General features: G+C 42.5%; 1 protein-coding gene across 1 annotated transcript in view; it reads right to left on the bottom strand.

The window, feature by feature from the left end:
- CRY1 (cryptochrome circadian regulator 1) overlaps positions 1-23950 on the bottom strand; it is a 101154-nt gene that overhangs the window by 35537 nt on the left and 41667 nt on the right. The window contains exon 2 of the mRNA XM_075008013.1: positions 3151-3259. Within this exon, the coding sequence (XP_074864114.1) occupies positions 3151-3259 (109 nt within the window). The remainder of the gene's footprint in view (positions 1-3150; positions 3260-23950) is intronic.

Below are 23950 nucleotides of genomic sequence, written 5' to 3'. Positions count from 1 at the left end.
AAACCTACCTCAGAGGAAAGAGAAAGTGATGATGCAGCATTATAGCCCCATAGCCTGAATCACATTGACATAGGCCAGCTGCAGTTGTCTGCTGTGCAATAAAACATACTTTTGGTCCAAGGTATCTCACAATCCCGTAGGCTGACTTTCTTTACCCTCTGGACCAAGTGTGGTTGACAGCTAAGTTTTCCCACATTGCACCACAAATACAGGGTTAGAATACCATATTTTGTGAGGTTGTGAAGAAGTCTGGGATATGGGTAGGTATTAGGCCCACATGATGCAGTGTAGAGACTGGACTCAGTTTCTAACCTGGGGTTACAAATGGGTGTAGACACTCAAGCCCTAGATTAACAAATCCAGAGTCTGCTACATAGAAGTCTATTAAACTTGGGCTTACGTTGCTGTAAAGACATATCCTTTTAGAGTGTTAGAGGCCTCTGCAGTCTTCCTCTAGAGCAGTGGTTCCCAACCTTTTTAGTAACACTACACACTTCAATGAGACAAAATTCCACGACACACCCACTTTTTCCAGCTGAATCGATTGCTCATAAAGGTCATATTTACTTACATTTACTATGGTTACAGTCTCACTGGAGAGATTTGCAATGTAGTAGTACATACAACAAGCTAAACTAGGATCAAACGCATTAATGTTTCAAATCCACCCCAGAATACACTGTCTTAGCCAGCCACCCCAGACAGGTTTTCAAAGTCTACTCAACCACATGCTAGGAATGTTGAGTAACTGAGTAACAACTGAAAACAGCCTCCCCTCCCCGCCAGCCCCCTGGAGCCAGAAGTGGCGTTTCAACCACGTCCCTGCTCCAGCAGGCTCCCACCCTTCCTCTGCCACAGGAGGGAGTGGGGGAGGGCTCCCAGCCAGCTTGTTTGGGCTGGGAAGCAGCATTTCAGCTGCCTCCCAGTGCAAACGGGGTCCTGAGGGGTCAGCATTTCCCTCTTGGTGGCTCTGCACAAAGCCACCATGGGGTGGCGGAGACTGACAAGCCCTGCACCAGTGGAGACGTAGGCAGCTGGCACAGGTTGTCAATTCCCCTCCCAGCGCCCCCACCAAAGAGAGGGGAGACTGACGTAATTTCACTGCACACTTGGACAGTTCTCACGGCACACCAGTGTGCTGTGGCTGGCACTGCTCGAGTGTTGTGCTGAAGTGGCACAGGCACTGAAGTTGATCATAAACCAGTGTATGACGGGGGAAAGGTAGGTGGGAATGTTCTGTCACGAGCAGCAGTGTTTCCCTGTAAGCTGAGCGCGTGGGCAGCCACCCAGGAGAGATTCGGGCTCTGCCTAGGTGATTAACAGAGCGCCCACAGCCACCTACAGTGAGAAACATGCGTTTCTACTGGCAGTGCACATACACGCATGTCTTGGTGCACATAGAATTTATTCTGCTCATGGATGGAAAAAGTTAGAGGGAACATTGAGGAGGAGTCTCAGTTTAATTTTCCAGTTCTTCCAGATCCTGAAATGAAGTGCTGCACTTTTAAGGGATGTGTGTTTCTCCAGGGCAATGGACACAATGAGCATGTCTAGTTGTCTCCAGGATAGTCTCCTGGAAAGTGAGAAAGGGTATGAACCCCAGTTACCCAGGAATACCATCCTATTGAGGAAAACACGTTCCCAGAGGGAGAGTCTAATAAAAAGGACCAAACAAACCTCAGATAAAACCAACCACCAGCTAGCTTCTGCTTACTAAACAAGAGATGGGCAAGAACTACCCTGTGGGCTGGATGCGGTATCAGGGTTAACCACTGGTGGGCCAGCAGCAGCTAACCATGGCTAACTACATTTGGCTTGTGGGCTGGTTATTGCCCTCCCCTCAACTAAACTAACCCCTATAATAAGAAACATCTTATAAGACAAGCTCAATGCAGACAGTGCCATTTCAGGCTGAGGTGGGTGAAAAACTACCACCAAAAATCTCCTTTGAAGGCAAAATGTGATCCTGAAGTGGAGCACCCATAGATACACCACTCAGAGGAGGAGAGCAAGATTTCAAGCTTCACAGAGCTCTATCGCAGGCCTCGAAGTTAACCACAGGGTGTGTCTACAGTGCAATGTAAAATCAGCAGCTAGCCAGTGTCAGCTGTCAGGGTCTAAGATCCTGGGCTCAAGCCTGAGCTTGAACATCTACGCTCCAATTAAACAACATCACAGTGTAAGCCCAAGCCAGCTGACTTAGGCCAGCCATATGTATTTAACTGAAAAGGTAGATATACCCACCATGCCCAAGCTACATACAAGGTAGGACAGATTGTTAAGTGTAAGTAATAAAATCCTCACCACAAAAACTTTAACCGTCCTTAACGTAAATCACTTTAGAGGCTAGGTATCTAACTTCATCAAAAAACAGTCAAGCAGTATTCCGGCCAAATTATCTAGACAGCTAGAAATTCTAGCTTGATTGTATACAGTCAGAAAAGTTTGATCTCCCTCCCAAATTCCTACTTCACATTTAGAAATGTAAATAAATAGGTTTGAAATGTTGCATATTTTCCCCCCTCAGAAAGATTCCAGACGTGGAGAGAGAGAGAGAGAGAGAGAGAGAGAGAGAGAGAGAGAGAGAGAGAGACACCTGTATAACACCATACCCTGAAACCACCCAAAGAACAGCCAGAGGATTTAACCTCTAGAGAAGCATCTCATTACAAATTAGGAATGACTACAACATTTCTGTCCAGAAACTTCAAACAATTGTTCCAGAATAAAGAAAAACTTCCTCTCTCCTTCAGGGGGAGTTGTCAATCTAGGAGCAAAGTTAGCAACAGCACAAAACTGTACATACTTTGCAGGCTATTATAAGCTCTCTTTTATTTTATACAAAAAAGAGCAAAGTCAAGATAATTTCAAATCAATTCAAGGTCAGCAATTCAGCTGCTAAGCAAGAAAACGAACATGTCTGGAAATCCCCTTTCCAAACCAAAACCTCTAATCTGAAAAAGTCCTCAGGGCGTCAAAGATCTTGAGATAAATAATGATTTAAGTTAAAAGGCAACAGGAACCCTGTATTCCCAACCATAATTAGTTTGCTGATTGACAGCTGAACTTCTGAGCAGAGGTGAAACAGCACAAGATGAAAAGGAAAACAAAGCATTCCCACAAAAACACCACCTTTGACTAAAAGCTTACCTTAAAGAGCCTGGGAAACACATCAGCTGGCTGTCCACGAATTACAAACAAACGAGAATTTAATTTTCGTAGATTAGCATCAAGATCTTCAAGACACTGAAGCAGAAACCTAAGCAGAAGAAAGAACTTATTATAAAGCAGTATTTATTTTTCTGGAATACTTCAAAAATATTTTCAATTAGGAAAGGGGGACCAGAAAGGGGACTACTAGTGGAAAATCAAATAGAAATTGCCACGTTTCCAGGATTTCACAGAAGACCTGTGTTCATATATGCATATTCTGGACGAGGTTCAAATTTTATGTAAGTACTTCGACTACACTTGTTTATATTCTTAACATGTACTGGTATATACTGAACTGAACTAAACTGCAATTTCATTTTTCTGCCTCATATTTTAGTTTTATAACACACCAAATTTAATGCTACTTATAATTTGGAGTGCAGTTATTCAATAAACAGAGAAATGGGGCGAAGCAAAGCACAGGAGTCAGTCTCCTATTAGAAGAATAAAAAGTTGTGTGGCAAGGCCTCACACAACACAGTTACCCTAAAATGTGAGTGAGAAACAGCGTAGCTGAGATCACACTAGATCAGTGTTTCTTAAATTATGTTCCACAGAACAGGTAGACCCTTGGGGGGAGGAGAGGTGGTGATGGTTAAGGCTGGCGGTGGGTTGGGGCTGTGGGAGGGGAACGGGGGTTAAGCCTGGTATGGATTAGGGCTGCATGAGGGCTGGGGGAGAGGTGGAGCTGAGCCAGAGCCATGCGCAGGGGGTTTGAACCAGGGTGGGGGTTGCTGAACTGGGGTGAGGGAAGGTTGAACTGGAACTGCATGTGGTGGGGTAGGGTGAGCCATAGCTGCACGGGGCCAGGAGGTTTGAGTCAGGGCCAGGGGAGAGGAATTCTGAGTTAAGCACAATTCGAAATCACGCATTTCGAGGGTTTGCTGTATTTTGTCATTAAAACTAGATAGTGTTACTTTTTCATTGCTTTTGAACTTACATCAATAAAAACAGGACTTCTATCCATTATTTAAGATTTGTGGTTTACTTTGGAAGCCACAAAAAGTCACTGACTTGATTGCCTGCCTAATAGATTTATACAGAGCAAATAAAATAGCCAAACCATGAACTCTATAAACCAACCAAAAATGGTCTCGAGGGTACCTAGTCTACAAGTGTGCCAAATGGAGAGATTATTTTAGCCAGTCTCTACATGTCCATACAATTTAATGCAAAAATTCATAAGTACAATTAGTTACTATGAATTGGCAGTATAATTGTTGACATTCAGCAGTTAATCTATGCAAATTAGGATATAACTAACTGTTCTTAACATATTTAACAAAGAGCGTGAAGGATTAGTTCAAGTTTATAAACTACTCTGTGAAGTATTATGCAAGCTGAAGTATTCAAGTGTTGCAAGCACTACAGACATTAGTACTTCCCCACTCATACAAACCTTATCATGGGCAATATGTAGCAAGAATAATAAATTACAGGTTGGGAAGAAATATTTTTGAGTGCAAGCTATACAATAATACCGTTACTCCTTGCCTTTAGCTGCACTGAAAAGGAACTAAAATATAATTGTTCCCCCACTCCACCCTGACAAAGAAAATGTACAAAAATGAAAATTTAAAGATGTTTATTAACTATCAACAGAAATTGGTCAACAAATGTACCAAAAATGTCCATGACATCATAAACAAATCACAAACAACTTAGCTAAACATTGCTAAATCATTTTGGTGGCTTTCAACTAACAATACAGTTTTTGCCTGCTGCTAGTCTCCATATGCATGGAAATTCTACTGCTATATCTGGTATGTGATGACTCAACAAATGCAGAATGATGGTATCCCTTCCAATCAATCAATCTATCAGCTAGCAATAGATAATTTCCCATACCCATATGTCATCTCTCCCAGCATCCCCCAGTCCTCGCATGAGGGCATCCAGTACTGTAATATGTTCTGGATTGGTACCAAAAATAACTACTTTTAAAGGGAAGGCCTAGCTTTTTTACATCACAAGACAAGTGTCATTAATGATCAAGCCTGTACATAGAAAAGAACTGATAATCAAAAAATTCTGTTTTTCTGTGGTTCTCTTGGTCTGGGCAATAAAAAGGTTGTATTCACCTGTCCCTCTGTAGGCACAGGCAATTGCAGTTCAGCTTGGCTGTGGGCCACCGTTCCCAGCCAATGAGAGCTGCAGGAAGATGTGTGGACTGGGCACTGCTTCCCACACCTCCTGTTGGCCGGGAATGGTGATCTGGGGCCAATGGGGAACTGGATCTGACCTATGGGCAAGTATTTGCCCAACCCAGTCTATAATGATAGGTTCCAAGTAGCTTTCCCAAGTAGAATGAATACAAAGAAGGAAAAACAAAGGTTTAATCGTATCTACAAATAGCTTCCCAATTTCTCCAGGAAGAGATGAAAGAGAGAGAACCCAACTAAACACTTAAACAGATGCAACAGAAAGCCTGGAAAAGGAGGTACATGTAAAGGTGTGATAAAACTAATATATCACAGTTAAAGGACTTACTGGCTGAACACTATGCTTTAAATATTTAATTATCATAATGAAATGGTCAAAATACTACTAGATAAAAAGCTGCTTTCCAGGACCAAAAGACAGAAGCTTCAATATAAAAGTACACAGGTGGATAAGTTTAGTTCTAGAAGTCTTTTGATTCCAGGAAAGTGTAAGGGGACCACCAAATAGGCCTAAAGAATTAGATACTATGGCAGTGGTGGGCAACCTGCAGTCCATCAGGATTGTGTGGTCCATGAGACATTGTTTACTATTGTCCATTCACTGCGTTGCCAGATTACACTAGTTTCCATCCACATACGTTTTTTCTCCTAAAGAACTTTTTTTACTCCTTTACACAATACAAATACAAGAAATTGCCAAATAAAATTAATAAGCCTCTGGTTTGAAACAAGAATCACCCCTTTATGGGCATATTTAATAATGCTAAGGTTTCTGATTTACCCTAATTACTTTTAGATTGTGAGAGGTGTCTCAATTTAACAACAGAAGTTGGAAGGTTAAGAATAGTGCCTTTGGCTTTGAAACAATGCAAATGCATCAACAGCATAGGGCATAATTTTGTGCTATTTGCCTCAGCTCGATAGAGCAACCAAGTTCATTTGCACCCATGGCAATGGAAGAGGTTCTAGTGCTAGAAAGAGGGCAGCCCTGTCTCAAACCTCTTCTGTATAGTGGAAATGGGGCAAAAATAACACCATTTGGTAACCGTCATGTAAGGCATGTTAGACCAGAGGTCTACAACCTGTGGCTCCAGAACTGCATGTGGCTCTTCAAGGACTTGTTTGTGACTCCCAATGCTATAGTTCCAGTTTATCTAAAAAAAAGCCTCCTGATTATTTTTGATAAATGGTGAATGTGTAGACTGTCTAAAAGCCCAAAAATGAACAGCTCGTATCTAAATAGCAGGGCTATCAAAGCAATTAAAAAATTAATCACAATCAAATGCAGGCCATGCATTTACCCTCTCCCCCACCCATCACTAGCTGGGGTCCCTGCTGCTCTGGAGCTGCTAGTGGGGCTCCCCAGCCGGCTTCCTGCCACAGGGCTGCACCTAGCTGGGGTCTTGGTTCTCAGCGCAGGGTCTGTCCCCAGCCAGCGTTCCTGGGGTGACCAGCAAGGCTCTGCACCCCAGCCAGGTTCCAGCTGTGGAGCTCTCCCCCAGCTGGGGTCACGCAGCTGCAGGGCTGCAAGTGGGGCTCCATGTCGCCGTAGCTTGCAGCCAGTGGGCTGTTGAGGTTGACCCTGGTTGGGGGCAGCCATGCAGCTGGGAGCTGGCTGGGGTGCAAAGCTCTGCCAACAACCCCAGCTGTGGGACATAGCCGGGGGGCACCTCTGGAGCTGGGAGCCCCACCAGCAGCTCCAGCACTGTGGACCCAGGCAGGAAAAACCAGCAGCATGGGACTGGGAGCCTTACTCTAAAGTGTCCCAGATGGCCATCAATTAACTCTCCTGCAACTAACATGTTCATTTTTTTAATGTGTTAAATCTGCCTTGCATTAACCTCAGGTATTAATGTGAGTTAACTGACAGCCCTACTAAACAGCAAATGATATGTGATCTAGAAATGTTGGGTAACTCCCCTAGAGCTCTCTGGAGGGTGGGTGGGTGGGTGTGTTCTGGAGTGAAAGTGAGGAAAAGTGTGGTTCAAAACACACATGTAAAAAGTGTGAGAAAATAGAATATGCAAAAATTTGTGAATGTCCTGCAGTAAATATGTATCGCATTCCAAATCGTTTTAAGCAAGCTGTTCTTAGTACAGAGGTTACAAAAAGTACAGTGTGACATTATTTATTAAGGAGCATCTCATATGCATATGCATTGCAGCTCTTGAATTATTTAGTTTTTTTATTGCTACTACTACTTAACCCATGTACTCTGTGTGGAGCGTAGGTCATCAACAAATCTCCACTTCATCCTGTCTTGGGACAAAACTTCTCACTTACTCCAGGAGTACTCCAGTTGTTGTCCTTCGATCTCAGCAGACATTCTCCACATTGTCTGAGATGTTCCTCTTTTGCATTTTCCTTGTGGATGCCATGTAAGAGCTTGAGGGACTATGCTGGATGATGCTTTTCTGAGAACATGACCTAGCCATCCCCACTTTCTTCTCTTGATTTTAATGTCAGTTGGCTATTGTCCCGCTCTGTTCCAAACCTCCTCATTTGTGATGAAGTCCTGCCATTTGATATGAAGGATCTACCTCAGGCATCTGTTTATGAATGCCTGCAGCTTGTGATTGGATGACTCTTTAGTATGCCAGGTATTGCATTCATACAAGAGCACGCTCTTCACATTTGCATTGAAGAGCTGCAGTTTCTTCTTCACAGATACCATCTGTGAACTCCATATGGGACAGTCTTGAATGCTGCTGTTGCTTTCCCTAACCTGGCACTGATATCCTTATCTGTTCCCTCCAGCTATGCCCCTCATACTCCCTAAATAGATGAACTGCTCCACATCTTCCAGGTCATCCCCTCCACGTGTGATGGTGCTGGTGTTAATGCTCAGTCCAGTCATTGAGCCAGTTTTGTCTAGTATTGTGACCTTCTCTTTCATGCTTTCATGTTGGTGTGAAAGGAGGGTGACATCATCAGTAAAATCAATGTCCTCTAGCTGTTTGAAAAGTGTCCATTGAATGCCTCGTTGATGGCCATATGTTGTCCTGTTCATAATCCAGTCCATTGTGATCAAGAACAGGAAAGGTGACAATAGGCACCCTTGTCACACTCCCAAACAGCTGAAAGATTCTATCAAGACATCATTGTGAATAACTTGGCACGTCGAGGGTTCATTACTTGAATGAATCAAGTTAATTTTAGATGGGATGCTATGGTGTTGAAGCAGTTTCTACAAAAAAAGCCCCTCGGCTCTCTGATTTGCTCACCTTGATAATATTTTTCTGATTTGTCAACCTTGATTACTAGTTTTGGTTCTCTGTGCCTTAAATATTGAATCTGTTCTGGTATGGCTATGATCTGAAGAAGTGGGTCTGTCCCACGAAAGCTCATCACCTAATAAATTTTGTTAGTCGTTAAAGTGCTACTGGACTGCTTTTTTGTTTTGATAGTATATAGATTAGCACAGCTATTTCTCTGTTACAGTTCCTACAAAGTGTGTCTATCAATGCTGTTAAAGGCTTTTTTAAAGTCTATGACAGTTATGTACAGGTGAGAGTTTCACTTGAGCGACTGCTCTGTGATCACTCGGAGTTGCTGTTTGGCCAGTACAGGATCCCTCGCTTCAGAAGCCAGCCTGTGTTTCTCTGAGCTATCAATTTCTGTCTTCATTCCCTCCAAGAGAATCCTACTGAACTCTTTTCCTGGAAGAGACAGTAACGCAATGCCCCTCCTGTTCTTGCATTCCTTCAGGCTGCCTCTCTCTTTGGCAGCTTGAGGAGGTACCCATGTTTCTGGTCTTCTGGGATCTCTTCAGCGTCCTAAATAAATAATCCATCATGTTGACTGATGTCCCACTACCTACCTTGACTGCTTCTGTGTGGATGTTGTCTGGACTAGGTGCTTTTCTACTTCTCACATGGGCAATGCTTTTCTGATTTCTTCTTTTGTAGGTCTGCTCCTGTCAATCTGCAGAGGTATATTTGCAGGTGGTAACTTGGGAGGTTCCATGTGGGCAGGGCAGTTCAGTAGCTCTTCAAAGAGTTCCTTCCATCTACTGAGCTGCGCAATTGGGTTTGTTAGTCCACGCCCCTCCTTATCCTGTACTGGCTGATCTACCACACACCGTGACCCAGTTATTTCCATGTGATGTTACAGAGTTTTTTCAAGTTTCTCTGCCCTGCAGCTTGTTCGGCTTGTGCAAGGGTTTCCACAAATTTCTTCTTGTCCCATTTTACAGCCTTTTAAACTTCTTTTTAGCTTCTGAATAGTCTCTGAGCTGCCACCTTGGCTGCTCTGGTTTTGCTGTTGACTGCTGCTTCTCTGTCCTCTCATTCCTTGACTTTTCTCAGAGTTTTGGAGTTTTCTACTAAATTGGAAAAAAAATGACTCCTACTATTTTGGTTGCCAACACGTGGGTTAGACCACAAAAGTTTAATCCAAGCAATATATATTTACTAAATCCAATTTTTACTAATATATGAAAGAGATCGTACCAGCCTATGCTGTCAAAGGCTTTTTCAGCATCTAGAGAAAGGACAGCTAAAATACTTTAGAATCTCTTGAAGTGGCAATAATATCAATCAATCAGCTGATATAAATTATCTGAACCATTCCCACTGTGAAGGAAGCACACCTGATTCATGTGAACAATATGTGAAAGAACTCAGTACAGTTACACAGCAATATCTTTAATTAAGAATCTTAGTACCATAACTGATTCAAGAAATTGATCTGTAACTGCTCAGATCTTCCCCAGATCTTGTCTCAGATCTTCCCCAGATTTAGGAATAACTGAAATTACAGCTCCTCTTAAAGTGGATGGCAGACTGTGTTTATTTCTGGCCTCACTGGAACATATGCAATAATCTAGGTGTTCAAAGTTTTGGAGAACTTTTGTAAAATTCAGCTGAAAACTCATCTGCACTAGTGAAGCTCTGCCATCTTATTTTTTTTTTTACAGCCTGAGTCAGTTCTGTGATTTATAGAGCAGCACCTGAAAGTTCCCTCAGAGTCAGGTATTTGCAGCCAAGAATTCACTGGAAAGTTATCAGGAGCATTTTTACTGATTTTCCTCTTCAGCTGAATGTAGTTTTGACTAAAACCGTTGAAGCTGTTTATTGATATCTGTGTTGTATGTAGTTTACTACTACTATTGTGAATAGCAGCAAACTCATTTTGCTTATGTCTATATGCCAACACCTTGACAGCTTTCTCACCAGATATCAAGTAGTTCTGCTTGAAACAGAAAAAAGCAAAAAGCAGTATTTTGGGACAGAAGTTTGTTGATTTGATCTTAGATTGATGAAGGTTCCGAGTTTCTCTGTGGAGGGAGAAGAATAATCTTCATTCAACGCTTTTATTTCCTTTGTAAGAGTACCAATTATTTTTATCAGAGAGGTAGCCATGTTAGTCTGTATCTTCAAAAACAACAAGAAATCTTGTGATTCCTTATAGGCTAACAGATATTTTGGAGTATAAGCTTTTGTTGGCAAAGACCCACTTCACCAGATGTCTATAAGGTGCCACAGGACTTCTCTGGTTTTTGAATTCTATTTATCTTCATTTCTTTTTAAAAGTGACAGAAGAGGTAATGCAACCTCTGATGAAGGCTTTAAAAGGTTTCCCAAAGTGTGCCACTTGATGAATTAGTTGGGGCATTTGTTTAAAATTAAACAGAGTTCTAACTTCCCCTGCACAAAGTTATCAAACGATGGATCAAAGGAGACGTATTTAATCACCACAATTTCGTTGAAGATGCAAACCCTTGGAACATAAAAGATGTATCAGTGGGAGCATGTTCAGCCATAACAACAGTATCAATGATGCCCCGACAAGAGACAGCTCTGATCAAATCCTGTAACTAATAAAAAAGCCCAATCTTCACTAGGTTAAAGGAGGTGCTTTAAAAAAAAAAAAAAAAAAAATTAGTTTCTGGCCATAGGACTACCCAAATTCCAAACATCTTGTAGTCTAAATCAGTGGTGTGTGCATAAAGTACATAAGTATTCATGTTGCTATACATAGATGGAGCCACCCAGTGTCTTTTAAAAATGGCGCTGCTGCCAGCTTCGCAAACTGGATAAAAAGGCTCCATGGGACTGATTCTGACCCGCGGGCCGCGTGTTAGACTCCCTGTTTTAGGAGCTACATCTGATGGAACTTGAAGCTTGTAAACTAGAGATTAAGTAGGCCTCTCAGTTTCCAATTGTGCTTTAATCCTAAAGAAAGGGGCATTGCTATGCTAATAGATAAGTCAAATGCTGATATTCTGAGAACGAGTAGAGGAGACCCAACAAAACAGCCTATCCTGTCTTTGGCAGATTTCCTCCAAGTCACATGTAGCTCTTTAAGGAGTCATTTGCAGCTCCCATCTTTGCCGTCTGACTCATCCTCTGGATCCCATATTGCGCAGCAGGGGCAGAAAGAAACAGCAGGGGGTACACATGCTGAAGCCGCACGCCGCCCCCTTTCAGCAATAAAATGCTCAGAGCGATGGGAGCACTGTGTGTCGTTCTGCATGTTTCCCTCTCCAGCACTTGGAGGGAGAAGCGCATGGCAGCAGTGATGGTGGTGGCGGCAGCAGCGGCAGCCCTGGTGAGTCACCACTGGCATTGGATTATAGTGAGGGGCTGGCTCTGGAGGAGGGGAGTGGGGAACTGGGTTAAAGCAGGGGGACTGGGAATACCTGGCTCTGAAGGAGGGAGTGGGGACTGGGTTAAAGTGGAAGGCTCGGGGTGCTTGGCTCTAGGGGGAGGGGATGGGGGTTTTGCAGGTCTGAAAATTGTGGATACTGTGGGCACTTACTTTTTTTCCCAGTTTTAAAAAGGGATACTTCATTAAAAAAAAGTTGAGAAACACTAGAGGAGTAGAACTCAATTTAATTGGTTTAACAGCTGGATCCCTCCTATTGGCCATCAAACTAGTTAACTGAGTCCTATTCTTTCAGCGCAGCAGGGCACTGGAAGCTGCCCCAGCGTGTTGTTCGTGGGGGAGAATAGGAGGCCTGGGGAGAGCTGTGCCGCCATGGTGAAGAGGAGACAGCTCAGAGAACTAGTAGTGGGGGTGCAGCAGTACACAGAGCTCCAGGGTAAATTAATCCTGGGTTTGGGGATCCAGTTTAGGGCAGGGAGGGAGTTTAAGCCTGGGGGTGGAAAGGGAGTGGTTTGGGGCTATTTTGTGTTTGCCCCCTGGAACATGTAAAAAATTGCCACATGGCCCTGATGGAAAAAAGGTTGGACACTCCTGTCCTAATAGTCTCTTTACGTAATGAGTATTTTTTTCTTTTAAGTGTTACTAAAACCTTTTATATTCCAGAAGACATTTAATTAAAAAGCATGAGTGTGCACGTTCACAGTAAACCCTCAATATACACAGCTTGAAGCTGCACGTAACTTACTTTAACACAAGTTAAGCACAAATTGAAGCTGCTCTGTGGCTGTCAGCCTGCCTAGTTGCCCGCAGCTGCAGGCAGCAAGGCAGGCTAAGAGCCCCTTCTTCCTGCCTTCCCCAGCTGCGCTGCTGTCAGCCCGACAGTGACACTGCTGGGGGAAGGCTTCAAGTTGTTTCAAGTTGTGCTTAACTTGTGTTAAGCATGTGGCTGGTCAGCTTCCCGGGTCCCACATGTATTCAGAAGATGCTCCCTGCCACTTTAAGAGTCAGGAAACTAACCAGCCCTGTTTTTGTTTTTTCTTTTAAATTGCTGGTGGTGCTGGTCAGTGTCACTGCTCCTGCAAGCCCAGGGGAGTTAGGAACCAGCTTACACAGGAATGTAACCCCCATATAACTTGAGGGTTTATGGAGGGGGGAGGATTATTGATGCTATACATAGTTGCATTGTGAATAAATGAGAAATTGCAAGTTTTCCCTGAGCGACATATGGTTCTTGCAAAGCTACGTGGTAAAAGTTATATAATGCAGATGTAGAGAAAAATTCCCTGCATAGGAGGGCTACAAAAGAGTAAGTGACAACAAAAACAGGAGACAGTGGAGAGAAAAAATACACATTGATTCTATACAATCAAAATATAAACTTGTTAACACTGCCCAAATATACACACTTGATACATGGAGGGTGGTGACATGACATAACCTAGAGACCCTGGAACGCCAAACCTGACAGCTATAATTATCACCAAATAGCAATAGAACCTTGATACACTGGCTTATAAGGAAACAGCATCTAATAATTGAAGCGCTATATAAAATTTACTAATGAAAATATTTACATGAATGTTCCTTTCCAGGGAGACAGGGCAATAGGAAATAAATTGAAAATAACCCTTTAACCATGAGTGATGGGCAGGGAAAAAAAAAAAAAAAAAAAAAGAAGAGGGACTGACATCAATATCAGCCAGAGTCCGTCAACTTGTTTAGAACAGCTGCATCGTGTGTCACCGAATAATAATCACACCATTCCACAGATCTTTCCTCTTGAGAGAAAGAAGTTTGCAGATTGAGGTACTTTTCTGCTTCTTGAGGGGACCTGAATGATACTATCTTCTTGTCACTCTTAATAGGGAGCACTGCAGGTACCTAGAAACTTCAAGTCCATCCTCCTAGCCATCTCTTTTGCTTGGTTAAAATCTGACCTGACCTAACTGAAACCACATCAGGGCATAATCCTCAAAGGGAAGTATTTTAATTGCTGGTTCTCTTCACAATACTGCATCTCCCCAACCTCCTCTCCCACACCTGGATCTTTGCAATATATGCTCATTAGTAGTAAACTTCAGGGACTTCCCGATCAACCATGTAGGCTGGCCTCCTGCAGCTGTTGGGGGTAAGGGCCCAGAATGCCCATTCTACATGAAAACAAAAATAAAATCTACTGCCAGATCCAACAACTCAGCAGTTTAGGGACAAATTCATACTGTTTACCTTTCTCTATTCCCTCATGGAAACTTCCAATCCTGACATTACATCATTGTATGTGGCCTTCTAGATCAATTAGCTTGATTTTAGCAGTCTTGACGTAACTACAGTTCTTTACAACCTGTAATTTGTTTTCTTTGAAATAAAAGCCATTTCAGAAATTGTGTGTCCAGCTTAACCCATCTTTCTGGATAGAATTTGCGTTGCACTCCAAATTAGACATGGCAGTCTGTAGAGTGGAAAAGGTAGAATCAGTTTCAACTATATCTGCAGCCCGGTCGTACATTCCATCAGATTCAGATATTGTTCTCTTTGCAGAAGCAGAAACAGCAGCAGGCATCCTCTGAGTTTTGGGGGTTTTGATTTGTTTTTGTTTCTGAATAATATATGATTGAAATAGAAACAGATAGAGGGTATCTGTGACATTTCAGAGTGCAATACAGACCAGTAAGCAGTTCTGTCCCTGCCTGCCTAGCAACCTTGTATACCTCATGACATTTTCATGTTATAGCTCTCAACCTGGCCAAGTTCAATTTTATTGCTGTTTTGCTGGAGCCCCTATTTATACTTTATTATTTTAATTCCCCTCTCCTGAAATAAGCAAAAAGAAAATAAATTCATAATATTTCTTGTGACTGTTCCCAGCCACCACTCTGATTCACTCAGAACTGTTTTACTTACGCTCATCTCAGTTAAAATACCAAGATATGTACAACGCCTGCTTTGACTGTGTCACTATAATATTCTGGGATTCAATCCACACCAGTGAGGAATGGTCAACCACCTGCCCTGCTTGCACCATAACCTCACAATGCTTTGCTGTTGCAACTCCAACAAGGGCCACTGAGAAACAGTCTATTAGCATGCATGTCTCATCCTGGATGTCTGGGCATAGTGGTAGTGGTCCAGCAGCTCTGACCCAAGCAGACGAACTCCAGTCATAATCTGGCTTCCACCACCACTTGTTACTACTTGCAGAAAGTGATCCAAACACACTCCCAAGCTCTGAATTTTCCCCAAAATACATGCTCTGGACAGTTCAGATATTAAAGATTTGTTGCTCTAATAAAGGGTCAATGTTCAACAGACTGCTTCTTCAAATGGGGAAAACCAAACAGTTCAGTTTAAAAACACCAAACTTAACTACAAAAGCAGACAGGCTACGTCTACACTAGCCAAAATCTTCGAAATGACCATGCAAATGGCCATTTTGAAGTTTACTAATGAAGCGCTGAAATACATATTCAGCGCCTCATTAGCATGCGGGCGGCTGCGGCACTTCGAAATTGACGCGGCTCGCCCAGATGGGGCTCCTTTTCAAAAGAACCCCTGCTACTATGAGCAGATAGGAATAAGGGGACTTCGAAGTAGCCGGGGTCCTTTCGAAAAGGAGCCCCGGCTGGGCAAGCCACGTCAATTTCGAAGTGCCGCAGCCGCCCGCATGCTAATGAGGCGCTGAATATGTATTTCAGCGCTTCATTAGTAAACTTCGAAATGGCCATTTCGAAGTTCTTGGCTCGTGTAGACATGGCCATAGATTTTAAGGGAATTTACGCATTAAAGGTCAAGTTAAAAGTCAAAAGTCATTATAAGAGAAATAAAGATAAAACACTTTCTAGTAGCTTCGACTTATCAAGCTAGACTTGATTCAGTAAAATCTTTAATCACAAGTTCCCAGAAACATGGCTGACCAAATTCTCAGGTCAGGATCTTGATCCAAAGTCAAAGGGCTAGTTCCCTTGTTTTCTTACGTGGAAGAAGAGTGACTGGGGTTTCACCATTACACTGATTTAATTTTCAAATGATATCACACAAGGCATACTTTGTATAACCATTATGACAACAGTATGTAGGCTATGTATACAAATGTGCTCTAAATCACAGGGATTTAATAGTAAGGTACAGCATTCCTTGGGGCTGGATGGTGGGATTTCAGTGTTAATATTTGGGGATTCACCATGGGCTGTTTCACACTCAAGGAACTTATATTCACCTTGGTCATAAGCACTCTCTGGTGCCCCCATTATTTAAAGACTTTTTTTTTTAAACCATGAGGCTTGAAAGCATCAACTTTGAGAGCATAAATTATCACAAAATTTACTTGAGGGTGAATTAACTCCCTTTCCCTCCTCTCCCACTTCCTCAGTGTTTCCTTTTTAAGGGGACTTATTCAGAGGAATATACAATCTGCATTATATTCCTGGGAATGGTTTCAAATCACTAATCAAAAACCTGATTCTAAGATTCTTCCTCTAAGAGCTATTGCCCAAAAATTGGAAAAATCTTCCCCTGCTTTCAAGGAAGTGAAATTGAGGATCTCTGGAATTCCAAGATTGTTCTTATCCATTTCAGAAATTTTAGCCCGAGAATATTTGAACTGTTGTGAGCTAGAAGGCACAGCAAGTCCCTATACCTTTTATTCCTGTTTTTCTTTGGAAATCCAAGTCTTAGAAATTTTCTCTGTGGAGAACTGAAGCCTGTGGTTAGAACACACAGAACGCTTTTGGGTTTCCATCCCAGTGTCTAAGATTTATAAGTAGGGAAAAAGAGCTAGAAGCATTAAGTTCTGAGGGTCTAGCTGCCGAATGCACCCTGACTTATAGCATTCCCTATCCTTTTATTGATAGGATAAAGGGAGAGAGAGCTCTCTCCCCTAGGGAGACAGATCATGACTAAAGTAGTAGTCAATCTGGAGGACCATTCTTACCTGCAGCTGGGCTAGAACACCACACAATGTTTGGAAGGTACGTTTTTTGTCACAATTCATAAGTCGGTTCCTTGAACTTTACAGATACTCTTCAAACCCAGACCTGTGCAAGAGGCAGGGAAAACCTTCACGTGACATGACCCTATTGTCCCACTGAATCCCAGAAGCCAGCACCTGGAGCATTGTAGTTATAGGGCGAACTGTCCACTGGATCCACAGTGAGACAGGCAGAGCATGGAACAACCCTTTTTTCTCACTAGATCCTCTACTTAGCTCAGCAGTGCTACACAGCATAGCTGTGTATTTCAACAGATCGTATAGTGCACCAGAAGAGCTGCACTGCACACATTGTCTCACTGAATCCTAAGGTAAGCATGGCAGGAATCCCCAACAGCTGATTTGCACAGGGGCACAATGAGTTAGTAAGAATTAAGTGGTGGGCCTAGAAACCCTTCCCACTGCTTGGTCCTCCACATCTGGGCTGTTCTCCCTGTCTGCCCTTCAGCTATGGCTTCAGGTGACATGGTTAATGCACATTGAGCCACATACCATTTGCTGGGCAGTTGTGACATGGCCAACTATGGCATAAGAAGGATCTTGTTAATCAGAGCATTTTTGTAACCTTTTATGCTGATGTCTTGATTTCTCTGATTGGTCTGAATTGTTCCATCATAGAGGTCTGTTGAGATATGCCACGTAAGAAGCTGCTGCAGCCAGTGACTTCCCTAGCAAAAGGGAGTTTCCAGCAGTTCCATTTGCACAGGCCTCCTGAAACTGAATAGCTCAATAACGCTTGAAATCTTTTTTAGTTTTGGTGTCTTATTGCTCTAAGCAGGGTGCCTATTAAAACCTTCCTCTGACCGGTGAGGGCAATTCATACTGGCTCTCAGGCAGGATCTTCAGTGTGTAACCACTCTCAGCCTACTTGATAAACAAGTTTGGATACTGACCCCCAGAAGCAAAATGCAGAAGTTAGAGTCATTGTAATGCAGCTGTGACTTCACTTGCAAAGAATGTAAAAGTTAAAATTTATCTTAAGCCAATATATGCATATATGTTTGATATGGTATAAAGCAGTAATTATGAACCTATGATCTGTGGTTCCCTGTGGGTTTGCACATTATGTCTAATGGTCTCCAAAAAGTTGCTACTATTACGGAACAGTGGTTTTACCACAGAAATGTGACATGTGGACCTCTGGGGTCCACAGATTGTGTGTTAAGAGTTCCAAAAGAGTTCACACACCAATTTGAAATTCATAAGGGGCCCACAAATGGAAAAAAATTGAAATCACTGATATAGATTAAACTTAGAACAATTTTTTTTTTTAACATTTAACTACCATATCAGAATAAATTCTACACTGTACGTGAAACTTCAATAGTGTGAAAGGCCTTTTTACGTTGACAACTGATAACTTTTTACAACATTAACATTTCATTAAATGTAACTGTTTTACGAATGAATATAAAAGCAGCACCATGCTGTTCAAAAAATGACCCAAACAAATTTGGAGTCTTTTGGCTTGCACATGTTGCGAGCTCCAAAACTTCTGTTTAAGCCTTCTACTTATGGAGAAACTCAGCTTGCATAGCTTTCAAGTTTCACAGCTCTTGCACAGCTGACTTAGCTATACAAGCATAAAATGTAAACACACATTGACAACTTAAGTACACCGTGAAAAATGAGAATTAAATCTCAACTTTTTAAAAAGCAATAAAAGATTATTTCCTCAAGTAAAGCAAAAACACTAGCTTTCCACGGTGACCAGAAAAATGTAAAGTTTCAGTGAAGTTATTTATGTTTCCTGCACAAAAATGTTCCTCCTGCCCCCTTGCTCTCAGCACTTGGGCAGTTCAATGAAGTCAGCTGCAGATTTACAAACATACTGAAAATTCATTTCTGGATTGCTATATAAAGCCTGAAAAAAAAATCTCAAAAAAGAAAAATTCTTTCCCACAGAGTTATGAAATAAATAGAGAATTATGATGGAAAGGGTCTTCGAAAACAGCTACTAGAAGCTACTTAATTCAACTCAGCATAAAGAGCTTTACTCAACTGCCTTTACATAAGGTGAAATCTTCAGGTCAGAAATGATCTTATCCTGACAATTCTGTCTTCGAGTATGTCAGGCGATCACCAAGGCAGGCTGAATATAAAAGATGGAGGAACCCAAGGACCCTCTTTATAACTTATCCCTGTGGAGGGAATTCCATTGCTCTCTTTAGGATGGTCTACACTTTTTTTTGGGGGGGTGGAATGGGGGGGCTGAAAAAAGCATTTTTTCTGGCGGAAGAACCCTTGATTCCACACTGTAAAGCTTTAAAGACTAACAGAATAATTCATTAGTAATGAGCTTTCTTGGGACAGACCCACTTCAGATCTATGATCTGAAGAAGTGGGTCTGTCCCAAGAAAGCTCATCACTAATGAATTATTCTGTTAGTCTTTAAAGTGCTACTGGACTGCTTTTTTGTTTTGATAGTTGACCAACTAGCATGGCTTTCTCTCTGTTACTATTCAACTGTAAAGCTTGTTATTCTAGGATAACAAGGCATCCAACTCAAAATAGCAACTTCACCAAAATGAACAACTTTCAACGAACACACACCCCCTTTCCATTTTGAAAATGACTGCACACTCAGCAGAGGTAATTCTGACTTAATTGGCCCCCCTGGAGGCACCCCATCACTGCTCTTATTTTGAAATCGGGCTCTCTAGTGTGACCACTCAATTTCTAAATGCTCTTGCAGTGTGAACGCTCTTTTCAGAAGTGACTTCTTTTAAATGTTATAATGTCAAAATAAGTTATTTCTGAATAATCATGCACTGTGGAAACAGCCTTTGTGTAAATGTATTCTCCAAAATGGAGACTGTCACATGAGTGAAAATCACCTGTCCCTATCATTTTTAGGCACTCAGCCACAGACCACTCACTAGACTAAATGTAAATAGCAATGTTCTTCAATTTTGGACTGAAAACCATTAAAGACCCTGTGCTGACACAAGCTACTTCTACACTATGAGATAAATTCAAATGTATTAATATCATTTTCATAACGCTGGATTTTATAAATTCGAATTTGACCATCCTGACCTCCCCACTTGCTCCTCACAAAGTTGACTTATTGCTCTCACACTCAATTGGCAAACATCAACTGTTGCAGCAGTACCTTGTGGGAACCTATCCCACAGTTCCCTCATCCCCATATAGCATTCTGAGCATGTTCGCTGTATGTGACACCTTCCCACATTGCATTGCCTTCATTCCCCTCCAGTGTTGAGCAAATGTCCATTTTTCAAGTGAGAAGGAAAGAAAAGTAGGGCATCAACAAAGAAGACAAAGTTAACAGAAATCTCTTTCTCCTGTAACTGAGTTATTAAGGATCTTATGAAAAAAATCACCAAGTGTGTGTCTTTTCAAGTAGCCATCCACTGGCTGTACCCCCTCCCTTGGTTGCATCTGATCCCTGAAAATAATACAGGGACAATGAAAAGCATGAAGAAAGAGTAGATAAAGATTTGAAGAAAAAAAAAAAAGTTGCTGAGGAGAGGGTTTTGGGGTTTCTAGTCCACTATACAGCTTCTGTACCCAGTCTGTGTTCTCAACTGGCCAACCACAGACTGTCCCCCTTCCACTGATTGCATCTGATCCCTGAAAATAACACAAGGACAGTGAAAAGCATGAAGAAAGAGTAGATAATAAAGTTTTTTTTTGGGGGGGAAAAAACGAGTTGCTGAGGGGAGGGTATTTGGCTTCTCAGTTCATTATACTACTTCTGTGCAGTCTGTATTCTCACATGGCTTTCCATCCACTCTTCCCTGCATGAAGGGTCCAAAGTTAAAAGAAAGGGGACAGAAAAGGCTAGGTAAAAAGTATTTTTGTCTTCCCTCTTTCACTACACAGAAATTTGCCAACACAGGGGATGGCAACAATGCTCTGAAAATCTTAGCCGCCGGGGGTCCCTCTTCCCCAACCATCTGTGATAGGATGGCCCTTAGCCCTACCTTGGATGCACATGTTTGCAGACTGAATTCCTTAGTGAAATATGGAGCTATCAATATGGGGCTGCTGCAGAGGAAGGTCCATAGAGCCATGAACACCCTGCCCTCTCTGCTGCTTTAGACCATCTTACTGGATCAGGACTATGGGACTTCACTAAATCCATTAGGAGACCTGCCCTTGTGGCAAAGTGGGGGATAAACTGCTGGTAATAGAAGTAGTCCCGTGGCACCTTATCTACAAAGATATTTTGGAACACAAACTTTCATGGGCAAAGACCCACTTTGTCAGATGTAATACACTACTATCCTAGGAATGTCTGGACTTGCTTCTTGTGACTCAGTCAGGATCAGTTTTGGATGTGGTTCTTGGTTCCAGAGGATCATCTTGGTTCCAGGGGATCATCTAGATACTTCCCTCTTCTGGTCTGGTGTTAAATTAGGATACACCCTCAACTGTTCAGAGCACTTGTTTAAAGGAGGGGAGGGGTAGAACAGGTTTCCTCAGTCAGCTGCACATGCCTCCTGGGCATGCCAAGGTTTCAGAAAGTCGATACGGTGTGTGTGGCTCTAGTTTCTGGTGCCCAAGTTGTGGCACCTTGTAATTCACCTCCCCATTGGTGATAAATTTTATTCAGGATAAATTTATTTGAATATTGAATTTCCATGCAGAGTAAAACATTTTAGATTCATCATCATTTCAATATACATGCAGAACTTTTATCCTTAAAAATAAGATGCTATAATTTTTTTTCTTTGACAGAAACTAAGAGCATTGTTTAAGATTAGCGTGTAACAGAAACGTAAAATTACAAAGTAGTTTTATCCTAGAATAAGCAATAGGATTCTGCTAGAAGTTTGTGTAAATCAAAAAATTGTTGCAATAGAGAAGGCAAACAAGTGTGCCAGCATATTTCTGTACATGCAACAGGTACATAGGGGAGAAGGTTAAATACTGAATTTAATACATTATTCATGATACATCATGTATTTTTCCTCCAGGACATACTGCAAAGACCTGACACCATTGTTAAGTACTTCCTACTGCAGTAAAATCTTAATCTACAAAATTCAAACTGAAGTAGCTGATATCAATAAGTTAAACAGACATGATGAAATTAAATTAAAATGAAGTTTGCATGGATTGGCAATCCGTTTTATTTAGCTGGACAATAATCTACACCTCATTTTTGACTATGCGACCTCACTTCCATGTTTATATTTGAGCACATGGACAAAAAAAGGTAATGCTGTCAAGTGCAAGACTACGTCTTTCAGTACATTAGCTCAGACAGACTCGCTCTCTCTCCCAAAACCCTATTAAATAGCTTCTCATATACCCTGTCTAATCTTCACACTCCCACATTTTCATTCATACCATTAGTCAGACTATTCTGCTTAATCCTTTCACAAAATTTAATACATGAAAGATATAACTGTCAGAATGAAGATTAAATATTATTAGGGACATGGAACTCTCTCTCTCGTGTGTATGTGCTTGTGTGTGAGATATGGAACTCTCTCTCTCTCTCTCTGTGTGTTATTAGGGATATCGGATTATATTAATACGGGACTGTCCCTTTAAAAAAGGTCACTATGTATTATTCAACAAAGTCAACTTTAAATTGTTAACTATGAATGAGGCATTTTACATTTATACTAACTCTTTGAAACGGATGACTAAATGAATGCCTCCCTTGTCAAAAAAAAAATAACCAGACTTAAGTTCCCTTTTCAAGGCACTTATTTAAGGTGGGGAGGAGCACTGTTGCCCCATCCTCCTACCTAGGCCAGTCTCCAGCCTACTGTGGCCAAGGGAGGGATGGCCAAACTCAGCACCTCTCCTCTGGACCAAACAACTGCAGCCCCAGAGGCCTGGGACTAGTGCCCCCACCCCTAAACCACACCCTCTGCCCAACCCATATTTAAGTCCTCTTGCAGGTGTCCTGACTGTTTTTTAAAGGAGGCCAGTTATCCTGTATATTGTGTCTCCTCCCATGCTCCTGGCCAGATCCTTGCCCAACCAGTGAGGAGTGGGTGGGTCCAGTGGCTGACAAGGGAAGTAGGTGCGCAAGGTTAATGGCAGAGTGAAGATGCATGGGGAAGTGGGGAAACTCAGCCATTCCCCTTTCAGTGCAGCCCCCACTGTGTGCCAGCTCTCAGTCAGCAGCACCCCCTCCCACAATCCCATTTCTAGCTGGCACTGGCTGCAAACTGCAGTGGTTGGTGAGAGAAGGCCAGTGCCACGCAGAGGCCAGTTGCAACTTGTTGCCTATCCACTGGTCCTTCATATACTCACCCTCTCACTGTCCTCTCCCTGTTTTGCCCATTCTGCTCTTCTATATCTTCCCAAGCAGGGCACATCGTGTTTCTAGAGCTGTGCAGAAAACTAGCCCCTGGCAGGAGCCTTGAGCTCACCAACAACTTGGCTGGCAGGCTTCTTTCTTCCTCCACTGTGTCTGCCTGAACCAGCACCCTGGTAAATCTTAAGATCCTCCAGCCTGGGACACTGACTTGCAGGAGTGGAGCCCTGCATATGCACTAGAAAGCCTTGTCACCCCTCTGCTAATCTCTGGAGTGGCAAGGGAGATGCAATTTCTAGCCTGTTCATACCCCAAATATGCAGGCTCTACAGAGCCCCTAGGACAGGAGCTTAGCATCCTCTTAACCTGCACCTGCCCTGGGTACTACTGCCCTCTGGAAGCATGAGGCTGCTCCATCCCTTAGGCAGCCTATCACGATGAGCCACTTCTCGGGCCACATTCACTGAAGACCCTGCAGTCAGGTTCCGTGGACCCTAGTGCATAGAGCCTGCTTAGGGCCCACCCCCTTCCTGCCTGCACTGCAGCCAGGGGATAGGAAGCAGCTGGGTTATATCAATGGCTAGCAGCAGCCTGGAGGTGTTAGTGCCTTTGGAAACCATGGGCAGGAAGAGAAATGGGAGGAGAGAGGAGAGTTGTGCAAAGACAACAGACAAGGTCATTCCTCCCCCTCTCTTCTTTTCCTCCTCCTCTGTGGCTCACTGCAGCTCCTGTCCT

This window comes from Carettochelys insculpta, chromosome 1, assembly GCF_033958435.1.
Source record: "Carettochelys insculpta isolate YL-2023 chromosome 1, ASM3395843v1, whole genome shotgun sequence".
NCBI classification, from domain to species: Eukaryota; Metazoa; Chordata; order Testudines; family Carettochelyidae; genus Carettochelys; species Carettochelys insculpta.
The sequence above is the reverse complement of the archived record's forward strand: the minus strand, read 5'-3'. Positions and strand labels throughout refer to the sequence as shown.